The 13024-nt window shown below is 38.1% G+C and overlaps 1 protein-coding gene across 2 annotated transcripts; it reads right to left on the minus strand.

Annotated features, from left to right (window-relative positions):
* Nucleotides 1-375: 375 nt before the first annotated feature.
* Nucleotides 376-6188, minus strand: ELOC (elongin C). 2 transcript variants are annotated; one of them, XM_086608701.1, is made up of 4 exons: nt 6128-6165; nt 4907-4971; nt 3865-4008; nt 376-807 (listed from the first exon to the last, which is right to left on the minus strand). In XM_086608701.1, the coding sequence occupies exons 2-4, from the start codon at nt 4920-4922 to the stop codon at nt 617-619; spliced, it is 351 nt and encodes a 116-aa protein (XP_086464827.1). In that variant the 5' UTR covers nt 4923-4971; nt 6128-6165; the 3' UTR covers nt 376-616. The 2 variants fall into 2 exon arrangements, with proteins under 2 accessions (XP_086464827.1, XP_009987890.1); XM_009989588.2 differs by lacking the exon at nt 4907-4971 and having other exon boundaries at nt 6128-6188.
* Between the last annotated feature and the right edge of the window lie 6836 nt (nt 6189-13024).

Consider the following 13024-nt stretch of genomic DNA (forward strand, 5'->3'; position numbering starts at 1 on the left):
GTTATAAAAGGAAAAGGTATCAAGTACACCTTTATGCATGTCTATACTATGATTTAAATTAAAAGCCTTAAGCATTCTCCTACATACTCCACTTTCAACCTAAATGGAGTATCACGGCCAGTATACAAACCTTGGAGAGGTCACTTCTAATCTAGTTAGTATAACTATGCTAAAGGACAGTTATCTTACAAAGGAGATTAAGTTCAGATGTTTAGAAACTTTAACAATAAGAGAAAGTTAGGAACCCTAAACGGCTACTTATATTTAACTACAATTACCTTTTAGAGAGCATTACACTAAACTCCAGTATTTTCTATGGTCATTGTATTAAAAGAAAGTTCTACCACACCTAAAGGATAAGGCATAGCCATCTACTAATTGGCATATTTGTTTATTTGTCTCAGTTTGTGAAAAGTCCTTATTTGTGTAAGCAGCAAAACAAACTTCAACTCAAGGATTGCTATATGCAAAAGGACTGAAGGCAATTGCCTCTGCAGTGAACTTTACAGTTCTCAACAGCACACACGCAACATGCTATCTGAAAAAAGTTACTAACTGAACTACATGTATTAAATACTGAAAAAAGTTTTACATTTTTTATTATAATTTATTTTATTTAACAATCTAAGAAGTTTGCAGCCATCAGAAGTTCCAGTGCAATTTCAGGTGCAATTGGGAATTCAGGAATCTCCGTAGAGCTGTTAGTATAGCGGACCTTGTAGGTGAAATACATGCATACTTTGGATAGGACATGGGATGGGATCTCTCTAAAATTCACCTCATTTGTTTCGTTTTCTGCAAACTGTCCTGTGGGAAAAAAACAAACAAACAAAACACCAAACCAAAAATCAGAATCTCAATTCACTGCAAAATGAAAGGCTTGACCATACCAATACAACACATTCTAAGTAGACTTGCATAAGTCTCACATTCCTGGGTATCAGATTCTTCAGTGTAAAGCAGGACGTGCCACATTCACAACCCTCAAGAATATTAAGATCTCCTGCATTACAAGATGTTTATTTTGGCTGCAGCCTGTTATAATATTATAAACAACTACATCAGAATTTTAGTTTTGAATTAGAATTTTGGGGGATTGGACTAAATAATCCTTTGAGGTCCCTTCCAATCCCTAACATTCTGTGATTCTGTTTACTTCTGATGCTTGATAGGTGCTCTAAAACTGTGGTGTGCTCAGCTCTAAAGGTGGCAGTAACAATGGGTTAAAAAAAAGCCTCAATCTAAATTTCTAGCTGTCTTATCCAAGAAAAAAAAGTGGCTTATAGATGTTCCGTATCTGCACATGCACACTTATCAGTAGCCCCTTCTGTGATCCCACTAGCTTTGAACTTCTCGGTCAGTTTCAGGCAGATTTGACAGCAGGTTGAAACCTCAAAGATGCATTAACTTGATAAGCTGTGAAAACAGGCAGGCAAGAGGGACAGGAAAACCCTAGTTGTACTGGAGGAAAAGTTACATATAGTATCAGTTTATCCCTATTCGATATTGAAGAATTTATTCAAAGCTCTCATCTCAAAACACAAGTATATTTGACATTAGCTTTCTTTAGTGTCTATAAGCATGAAAATTGGATGATATGATGGTTAGTCCCACAGCCTTTCTACTGTTATCTTCGTCCCCCTTTTCTTCATCTCTCTGGACTTTCAACTCATTAAGCTGAAAAAACAATATGAAACCCATTAACAGGTACTCCATACTTATGGGAGACCTAGCAATGTTTGGGTCCCACTATTTCTATAGGAGTCCCCTTCTAACTACAAAGCAGAGCTATTTACTCATGTCTACACACATTTGTGTGGAAACATCTGCATGCACTGAAGCAAATCTGGCTTGAATTCTAGCACAGGAAATCTTAGCATATTGGCAATGTCACAGTACTGAAATAGAAAACACACATCAGTGAAATTATGACCTACTGAAGTAGACAGCACGGGTACTTTTCCTTATGAACTCATTTATCTTGGTAGTTTTTATACAAAATGTGCTTGAATACAAACTCCTCCACAGAGTCAGTTTTCTATCCCTCTAAGCAGCTCCTTCACCTTTTATTTCTTCACATTGTTTGTGGAACGAATTCAGAGCAGGTCTTGTAACTACTCTTCCTCTTACATGTCTGGGAGGCTGATATGGGTGGATCAGACACAACAGATCTGCTATAAATCTTCAAATGCAACCATTACAATGACATTTAGCAGAACATTAAGCTGAGAATTTTAATTGCTCAGTCTGCCCAACTGTTCCTAAGTAATCAAAAAATATATTAAGCAAATAGATCTCTCCAGTAATCCCCCTCGCCAGAATTTAAAAAAGAATATAAGAATGCGTCCTGGTTTCGTCTGGGATAGAGTTTGTTTTCTTCTTAGTAGCTAGAATAGTGCTGGTTTAGAGTTAGTACGTGATTTGGTAGAATATTGGCAATACACTGATGGTTTTAGCTGTTGCTAAGAAATCAAGGACTTTTCAACTTCCCATGCTTTGCTAGTGTGCAGGTGTGCAAGAAGCTGGGAGGGAACATAGGCAGAGCAACTGATTGGAATTGGCTAATGGGATATTCCATACCATAGGACGTCCTGCTCAATATATATATGAAGGTTGGCTGGGAAGTTCTCTCTCTCTCTTTTCCAGGATTGTGATTTTGGGTTTTCTCTCCTCCAGGATTGCTAGCCAGGGACAGGCTGGGCATTGGTCAGCAGGTGGTGAGCAAGTGCACTGTGCATCGCTCGTTTGCATATTCTATTATTATCATCATCATCATTATTTTTTAAAATTGTATTTTATTTCAATTATTAAATTTTTCTTATCTCAACCTACGAGTCTCCCTGCCTTTACCCCTCCAATTCTCTGCCCCATTCCCCAGGGGTAGGGGAAGGCGGGTGAGAGGCTGTGTGGTGTTTGCTTGCCGGCCAGGTCAAAACTGCGACAGAATGACCACGTTCAGACCAGAGCCCCACGTAGCCCACTGCCCACCACTCAAGTGGCCAACGGTAAACGTACGGGATGAAGGTACAGAAGAAGGAAAGCACATGTGTTAACTTCTTCCTGTTGTCTCCTCCAACCTTTCTGTCTTCAAGAATTAGTACAGACACTTTTTAAACCAGAGGCAGACTCATATATTCAGTAACACATGAGGTCCTTCCCCTCTGTAAGCTGATCTACCCTCCCATGGGTAGACTGATGCCTAGCCAGTTCCCAAGCAAAAGATGTCTAACTTCCCTAACTCCTTCTCTCTTATAATGCATGGAATATCTCTTTGGCTAGTTTAGGTCATATGCATGGTTGTGTTCCCTCACAACCTCTTGCACCCCACCCTGTCTATTCACTGGGTGGGGAGAAGAGTGAGAAACAGAGACGGCCTTGACACTGTGCAAACACTGTTCTGCAATATCTAAACCACACTGGTGTGTTATCAACATTGTTTTGGTCACATATCTAAAACACAGAACCATGTGACCTACTGTGAAGAAAGTTAACTCCATCTCAGCCAGAATCAGTACAGAATACTAAAAGTTCCACCACGGAGGTGGCAATGAGGAACTACTAACTCTCGTCTGTTTTGAACTTGACTGCTATATGTTTCATTTAATACCCTCAAGTTCTCATACCATTGGAAACCAGTAGTAATGACACTGTAAGATTGCTAACTGTCCAAAACCAGAGTCAGTCCAATTATATGTCTGGTAGTACAACACCCCACAGAGGTGGACTGTTCCAGTGGAAAGAGGAACTAGTCAGGATCTGGAAAAGTTATAATTTACTCCAACTTTCACTCACTGCATGATATAAATTCAAATTGTCCAAAAACGATAACAAAGGATGTGAAGGTACTAAATCTTTTGTACCTACCTGGCCCACTCAACATAGCTTTTATTGTTCCTGATGTTAATGCATGCTCTCTTTTTACAATGAACTCATGGCCATCGGAGGATATTAACTTCACATACATAGCATCTGGGCCCTCACACCCACCGTATGTTTTCTCTTCTCCATCTACAATGGAAAACAGATTAACAGTTTCAGAACACGACAACTGATTCACATCACTAAGAATGCAAACTGCAGTCTTTTCTATAACTATGTTTGTAGATAGAAGAACCCAATACAACAAGAAATGACAGAAGCATTTTATGTATTTGAAGACAACTTCTCTGAAGCACTCAGCAATCTGTTTTAAAGTAAGATTTTTTGAAAAAGTAAGATTTTTTTTTATTAACATCTCTCCTCTCTCATTTCTCCATCAGTAAATTCTGACACGATTTCTAAAATGTACATAGGGATGAAATTTTCCTTCAGACATTCTCAAGTGAATTGAACTGCTTCCCTCCACGTTTATCATACTAGTAGTTAAGTTACCTAAATACATATCTAGCATTTAAAAATACAGACTGCAAGAAAAAAAGAGCTTTTTGAAGCACAGGTAAGAACAAAAGCAATCAGCATTCATGTACTGAAGGAATGACATGAAATAGAATTCATCCTCCCACACTGCCCAGCCAGACCCAGAACCATACAGCATTAGTGCACACCCATGTTGTGACTTTTGGTGGAAAACAGGGTAAGTGCAAAAGCACTAAAACCAAGGAAATTTGGAAATTCTTCACACAGTAGTTTTCACTGTACTTTCTCTGCTTCCCTTCCCCCTTGTCTCACTATATATCCACTCCCTACTTTGTTTCTCTATAAGCCCTTATCCCCCTTTCCTTTTTGTTCAGTCATTTATTCTCTCCTAACATCGCTATCGAAAAAACAACATTACTGTTGCTACCACTGCACTGCTCCCTCTGCACTGTTTTAACGTTTTCCCCATCTTGCAACCATCTTCTCTATTTAAGCAGGATGCTCTCTGGGGCAGGAACCACTGACTACTTTGTGCCTCTACAGTGCTTACCACAACAGGGCACCATAGCACTAAGGAGACTGTCTCTGTAGTTGGTCTTTGTAAGTTCCTGTAAACTTTTAAGTAATAAAGACCGCGGTTAATATTAAAATATTTTTGAAAAAATGAGTGTACAAAAACCCCCGCCCTACTGAATATACAATTCCTATCAATCTGGAAAGTTAATGCATTCCTTCATATACTGTATTTTCTAAGAGACTAATATAGCAAGTATTACTAGAATTCCATTTAAAAATACTTGAAGTTGATACTGCACATAAAATTTGATTTTCAGAACAATCTTGACAGAAAGTACAAAATGAAAGTCCTGGAAGTTCTTCCAGCTTGGAAAAGTATAACAGAAGAGATCTGTATGCTTCTAGAGAAGTAATACACTGCCAGTATTTCATGATGGTATGCAGCAGTACAGAAGATAAAACACATATAGCCTACAAATTTGACATTGGATTGTTGGTGTTGTTTCTCCTTCTGACAGAAAAAAGAATAGAAATTACATTAATTATATTCTAATAAGTACTTTACATCATATCTAGCATTATCGCAAATACAACATTGCCCCAATCAATTAAGTTGTTTTGTGAATTTGAAGTTAAAATTTAATTACCATGTAGTTATTGCCATTTTTAGTAAAGTACTGCCAGTGCCAAAGATGCTAAAATGCATTCAGAAAAGGTATAGATAAAACCAGAAGCTGTTCAATCGTGTTTCATGACCAGTCATTTGCAGAGAGGCAGACACAATAATTTCAGACATTTAGTCAGGTCACACACACAAACACACAGTAATTTATCAGAAAAAGTCAGTCCTTGTTAAGATCTCAGCATTCAACCAGCTGACTTTAGGTAATGAACAAAAAACCATAAAACAGAACATAGGGAAATTTTCTTGTCCATTAGCTAAAAGTTTAGTGCTATAAAAGCCTGAAGGCATCCTATTTTATCAAGTACATTTTATGTGCTATGCATATTAAGCAAGAGAAATTTATTGTTAGATAGATGCACTCTGAACAAGTCTTTCAAAAAATGAACAGTCACTTGAGAAAATCCTCCTAAAAAGCATTTGTAGGAAGTTCCATTAACTTTTGAGCCGATAAAAACAGTGACAAGATCAAGATTTAAAGTCTTAACAATCCACCTCCTCCGCCAACATAAGAGAGAAAATGCTTCACGTTATAGGAAACAAGAAAACAAACCTCCAAGATGATGAACTTACCCATTCTCTTCTTATTAAAAAAATGGTTTCTTTTCAACAGCAGCTTTTGCAATAGGAGCGTCTGAAAAAACACAAGCGGCAACGTTTTCAGTCAGTAGTACAATCCCTTGAGTCGGCTTTAGTTATTAGCCTTTGTATTATCATAAACACTCTGCAGAAAAGAATATGATGATACACAGCATGCAATGTCGATGAGCATTACATTTTGAAAACACTAAGTTTTGAAACTTATCTTTGCTGTCTAGAGATTCCTACCATATTCAAGAACCCCTAAATTTTAGCTTACGCTGTAAAGAAGTTGTTCCCCTAAGCTTGTTAAAGACCCTTGACTGTAAAGCCAGAGTTATTTCAAGAGCCTTACGACTTTTCTCACCACAGACGCCATCCACGCCATGGTACTGGGGAGGCAAAGAAAGCAAGTTTTGCCACGCTGCAAAAGGCACGTAGGAGACTGAACGGCTTGTCTACTAGAGGAGTGGTTGTTGTCCTGCCATTCAGAGGGACCTCAACAAGCTGGAGAAAGGGGCCAACAGAAAACTGTGAAGCTCAAAGGAAAATGCAAACTCCTGCACTTTGGGAAGAATTACCCCAGGCACCAGTACCAGCTGGGGGCTGATCAGCTGGAAAGCAGCTTTGCAGAAAGAGACCTGAGGGTGCTGGTGGACACCAAGTTGAACGTGAGCCAGCAACATGTCCCTGCAGCAAAGGCAGCCAACAGCACCCTGGCTGTATTAGGAGGAGTGCTGCCAGCAGGCTGAGGCAGGTGATCCTGCCCCTCCAACTCAGCTCTAGTGGGACGTGTCTGGAGCTGGGTCCAGCTCTGGGCTCCCCAGTATATGCCAGACTGAACTGAGTCCTGCAAAATGCCACAAAGATGGCCGAGGGATCAGAGCACCTATCATACCAGGAGAGGCAGAGAGAACTGGGGTTGTTTAGGCTGCAGAAGAGAAGGTTCAGGGATCAGTCTAATCAGTGTGCACCGGCCTCCAACCTGCCCTTCCCAGAAGACTGACAGTTCCTGACAGAGCCACCAATGTCACTTAGATAATCTACTTCAGACATTTAATGTACGTATTCACATGGCAAGTTAACTAGGAGCTTCCATAGCTTATAAATTGGCATGCAGATTGCTGCATAAGTATTTCACCACATAAATGAACCCAAAGAGTTAGAGAAATAGAAGAACTTATTTGCAAAACAAATCCGATCTGTTCAGATACAACATGTATTTCTTTATGCTGAACTGCATCTCTGCTGTGGAAAAGAAAACTCTGGAAATTTCCCCCACCCACCTGATGTCCTAAAATTCCTTTCACGTCAACAGTTACTCTCCAAACGTTAACCAAGTACAAATCAATGAACTACTGTTGTGTGCCCACAGGTTCAGGAAAACAGCACCAGTACTTCTGGGTGATTTCCCAGCTGATATCCAGAGTCGAGGCAGCAAAGAGACTGTTAAGAATTCTGACAATCCATGTTGTTGCTCGAAAAAGCAAAGAGCAACAGCAGAGGCACGAACTGCAATTACTCACTAGAGAAGGATCCCAGAGCAGGAGGTATGAAAAAACAGAATAGAGACCACTCCCCCCATCCCCTCCCTCCTATGTTTCTCGTAAAAGCTTAGCAAAAAGTGTAAGCAAGTTGAGGATGGAGCTGCAAGATTTGGAGGAAGTTTTACAGAGATCTCTGCATCTCTTCAGAAGCTGCAGCTCGTTGCTATCGTCGAGAAGCTTCACTTCTCGACAGCACTTTGGTGCTGATTTGTTCCATCTCCCTTTTTTCTTAACTACAAACGTGAAATTGAATGCTTTCTCAAGCTTTCACAAGAAGGCGCTTTGTTATGTACACCTCATCAAACTACACATGCACAACCAACAGTTTTCAGCTGTCTCTGGAGAACCGAGGAAAAAGCATCCTCCACTTAACATTGTTGCTGTCTTTGAAAGTTATTCTGACTTTATAGAAATATCTTGTAAAATATTTTCCTTCCCCACTGGTATAAGGAACATCCTCACCTGTACTCTTGCAGGTGAAAAGTTCCTGAATGTCAGGCATATTCAAGAATGCCCTTTGAGAGTTAACTTGTGTATATCATCATGGAAATATCTTAATATCGAGTGTTAAATCCCTTCGCCATTTTCAATAATACCAGGAACTCATCCAAGGAAATTACACTTGGGTGCTGGAACAGTTGCAGCCCAAAACTGATGGGATCTTTCACCCTATTTCAACAGTTTTTGTAAATGGAAATCAAGCATCATACTGGAGAGTATCTGGTGCTCAGGAACTGAAGGGATACCCTACATTATAACTTCTACTTCACAGAAGAGGATCACTTGTGCTACCTCGTTCTTTAGCCACAAAACCCCTCCCTACATTCCAAAAGGGTAGAGAAAGCGCTTATGATATAAACAATAATAATTAAAAAAAACCCACAGAAGCAACACCGTTCTGTGGAAGTACTGGTGATGATATACTGTGGCTTGGTTTCCAATACCAATAATGCCACTAAATACAGGAATGAAGACAGGCTAGCTAGTGGCAATGCAAATATATTAACACCTCCCAAGGTAAAGTTGTAACTTGAGAAAACTAAAACATTGAAGCTGGGAAACTGAAACAATGTGGACGCCAAAACATTAGAGATGTCCCAAAAAATTGCAATGAGCATTTTAATAAAATCAAATGAAATGTGCTATCATATGATGAGAGAGAGAAAAAAATACAGTAGTTAACACTTAAAGAAGAAAAACAAAATCATCTGGCTCAGTGGTCTGAATTTAATTGTATTAAAAAGGAAAACAGGGTAAAAATGCAATAAAAATTAGCAGATTTAGGACATGCTGGACCAATCTAATACTTAAAAAATGAACCAGTCATTTCCTTGAAAAAAGGAAACTCAAACAAGATGCAATCTGGACTCAGTAAATCATCTGAGGTTAAATAAACGTGAGAAGAGAGTAATCTTAAAATGAGAAAGAAACTTTCTACAAGAATACAGTGTGATAGAACAACTGGACTAGAAAAGAACTACTAGCTCCTCCATAAATTATATTCAACTTTTTTTTTTAAACAATGTTGCCAGACAAGAATAGGTAGATTTAGATGAGACAGAAGTGGAAAACACTGCAACAAAAGGGGAACAGAGTACCACACACACACAAGTGACTGGTCTTGAAAAATGGCTTAGTGGAAGCCACATGAAATGAAATTCTATGAAACGAAAGGTTCCTGCATGTAGGGACCAATACAAGCTTCTTTCATGTAGTCAGGGCTTGTCATTTGGGAGTACAGTCATTCTGTGGTCAACTATAAACTGATGCAGCTCTTCTGTAGCGGCCAAAAAAAAAAAGGAGGGAGCGGGGCAAGGGCGGAGAAAGAGGCAAATACACAGCAAGGATTTACTTGCAACAAATGACAGAAATATGAACATTGTTGCACAGGAGCAACAACTGTTTTGGAATACCACATGCAATTCTGAATTCCTGTTTTCAAGAAAAGGAAGTTTTAAAAACAAGAACTAGAGAAAGGAGCTACTGATAGTACCAAAGAGCCTGTTGTTTAAAAGAAAAATTAGTCTTGCTTACTCAGCTTAGCAAAATAAAACTGGAATGAAGATAAATATAACAATTCATTAAAAGGATAAACATCAAAGAGGGAGAAGTATGCCAACATTACTCTTCAGTTTAAGTCCAACAAATGAACATAAACTAAAAAAAGAAAAAAATGTATACTGCTATTCCAGAATCCAAGTTTGGTTCTGAATATAGAACAAAACTAACACTATATTGCCAAAACTAAAAGATGCAGAAAGTCTACCTGCTTTTAAGAAAAAGACATCATAAATTCCATTACATGATGCATTTGACATGTAAGAAACGGACATGGTTTGGTTCCACTCAGTTTCTATTTGGACACAACAATGTGTGATTTCTGAAAAAAAAAAATCTAAAAAGATAGGAGTATAGATTTACCTGACAAAACATGGACAGCACAGAAAAATCAAAGAAAACAAAACAAAAAAAACTGTTAGCATCTATTGGTTCCTCTTCTGAATCAAGAAGTCTTCAGTCTGTCATGACACTTTATGAAGATTCAAACATATTGCAGTTCAAAATTACTATTTTGTGAAAAGTAACTTCTTCCCAACAGCCACACTCAAGTTATCTGAGACAGTATCAACATGATCTCGCGCAAGCCACAGACTATTTTTTCACTCAACTATTGTATTGGTTCATAAGTTTACAGAAAAAGAAGAACAGCAAAAGAAGCATACTGAAAAATTGTCACAGAAAACATGCAATATTTGATATATTTATATTTGATAGAAATCTTGATTTGTTATTTAACATTTCCCAGAAAAAAATTAACCAGAAAAAAACAAAATGCACATAAAAAAGAAATTAGGTAGATGAAGTCTGTAGAAATCCCTACCACACACGAGTTATCACTTGTTTGTATAGCAAAAGGAGTGTGCAAAGAAATTTTCTGCACCAAAATATATATTTTTCATTTACAGTTGCATGCCCGTAAGTATTAAATAACAGGTTAGAAGCAGCAAAGGCAAGTGACCTGCTATGTTCTCTTACTAGAAATTCTTTTCTTACAGTGTGTTTTCCAATACACTATTTATTGCAAAACATGTCACTGTATATTCCTTCTGTATAATGAAAACAATATAAACTACAACATTTGTCAAGACAACATGAAGAGAGGGACTCTGTGAGAATTCTGAAGACGCCTGGTAACTACCTATATTTTAATTATTTTTCCACATTTTATAGCTGCCCCCGTCCGACTTCACGAAGACTACACCAACGCAGCAGTAGGGAAGAGAACAATCCAAGTTTTCTGAACGCTCCAATGTTTGCCTTTTTTATTATATATTTCTGACCTATTTCAGACTCCTGAAAAGAACCACTAGTTTTTGTTGAAGCACATTCATGATTACATTTCCCCTTCAAGAAGCTTATAGGACACTATCAATTGGGTAGCTCAGCTCCCTAACTTTAATCTCAAAAATGCACATATTAGGTATTACTTTTCTCCTACCTTGTCTCCTAAAAAAAAAAAAAAGAGCAAAAATGTCATTCATTAACAGAAATATTACATAAAAAGGAGGTGCCACTTTTTAGTCAATGAGGGAGAATACAATACAACTAAAACCAGCACATTTGGCGCAAAAACTTTCCAAACAGTCTAAAAAGGAAGCTTTTGCTGCAGAAAGCATAAAATTCTTGGCAGAGAACTGAAAATTTTCACAAGTGGCTAGCTCATTTACACCTATGGGTTAGAATACAGCAAAGTATTATAAAACATGGTAATTAACTCACAGAAGGTAAGTGTTCTCGTGAGCATACTTAAACATCTTATTCTCCTTACAACTCTAAGAAGAAATACTACGGTATAGTGAGTTCAGTTTGATTTCCTTCTTCCTTCTCTTGAGCATCAAATGCAAGGAAAAAAAAAAAAAAAAAGAAGCACGTCCACTATCCTTCCACCTCACTCCCAAAGCTGCGTGTTCATCTCCCAGGCTTCCTAGAATTTCCAGAACATAATTTCCTTGCATACCTTGTATGTCAATGAGACCGGAATAGACTTGAAGGACATATGCTAATTTAACCGAACACATGCAACCATGGCACAGATTCCAGAATCTCATTGCTTTATTCCAGATAGCTCAAGAAAACTAAATCTATGTAAACATTTCAAGCACTCAGATTCTTTGATACCACAGAAAACTCTTAAAAACCTCAGATTCTGGTCTAAGGAAACTCAAATGGCTTGCGGCTCCTTAGCCGCACCTCGTGCACATGGCTGTTGCGTGCTTCAGCTGGTGACATTTCTGTGTTCTATGCTATCGATTTTTGGAAAACGCAGGGCACATCACACAAATGCCTTCACAATTCCTAGGTTAGTTTAGAAGCCAAATGTGACATCTACTGAGCGTCATTTCTATATGAGTAAGTGTTCATCAATAAACAAAGGCTGTTGAGTGTTAAACCAGTAAACTGTTCAATCCTAAATTCTAGTCTCATTCTTGATCCTATACATTAACTTGCTGACATATATTGTTCTTCAGTTTAGCATTCATTGTTCAGTACACATCAAAAAATAATGAATGTAAATAAGGATTGAAGCATATTTAGAAAAAACATGAGGGAAAATTGGTATGGTGTGATTTCCAAATCAGCTGATTCTCTATTCCATACTCACAGGCTCTAAAATTCAAACATTCGGGGTCACACTGAAGTGTGACAGGAAGGTATACTATAGGTGAATGCTAGTTAAGACAAACAGATGAGGTAGGATATTGTGTATGGAGTATCAAAGATCTCACATAAGATCTTATTTTTCTGTCTAAGGAAACTTCCCTTTTCAGTAATTCCCGATAAAGTTTGAAGGGGGGGAGGGGGAAAGGGTAGGGTGGTGTTACTGTTTTCTTCCTAACATACAGTAAAAGCCCTGTACTGTACACCTCTTGCCATTAACAGAAGAAAAAGCTGCTAGCATATTGCAAAATTTTATAGGGCATGGATTTCTGCCCTCTTGTTGTAAACATTCACCAAAACTACTATTATGAAAACTATCCCCTAAAGAAAATATTTACATTTTGAACCTTCCTAGGTGCAAGAGAACTTGTCAAAATACATCAATTTTCCTTTATTTTAATCTGACAAAATCCATATGTTTATGACAAAACACTTAAGGGTTTCTTGTATTATACACTGAGAATTGCAAAACACAGTAAAACATCTGAAGCTAACTATCTTTTTGAAAGTTATTAATTTATCCCCACATAAAGCATAAGGGACAGAAGCATGAACACAAATGTATCAGAAAAAGAAACATGCGGTTGGGAGACCGAAAAAGATATCTCAGAGAGTCAGCTAGATC

Source organism: Tauraco erythrolophus, chromosome 3 (assembly GCF_009769465.1).
Source record: "Tauraco erythrolophus isolate bTauEry1 chromosome 3, bTauEry1.pri, whole genome shotgun sequence".
Classification (NCBI taxonomy): Eukaryota; Metazoa; Chordata; class Aves; order Musophagiformes; family Musophagidae; genus Tauraco; species Tauraco erythrolophus.

What these genes read in the sequence shown, in the direction of transcription:
- ELOC (XM_086608701.1), bottom strand. An exon ending in AGCTATGTTGAGTGGGCCAG is followed by an intron (nt 808 to 3,864) that starts GTAGGTACAAAA and finishes TTTTTCCCACAG; the next exon opens with GACAGTTTGCAGAAAACGAA.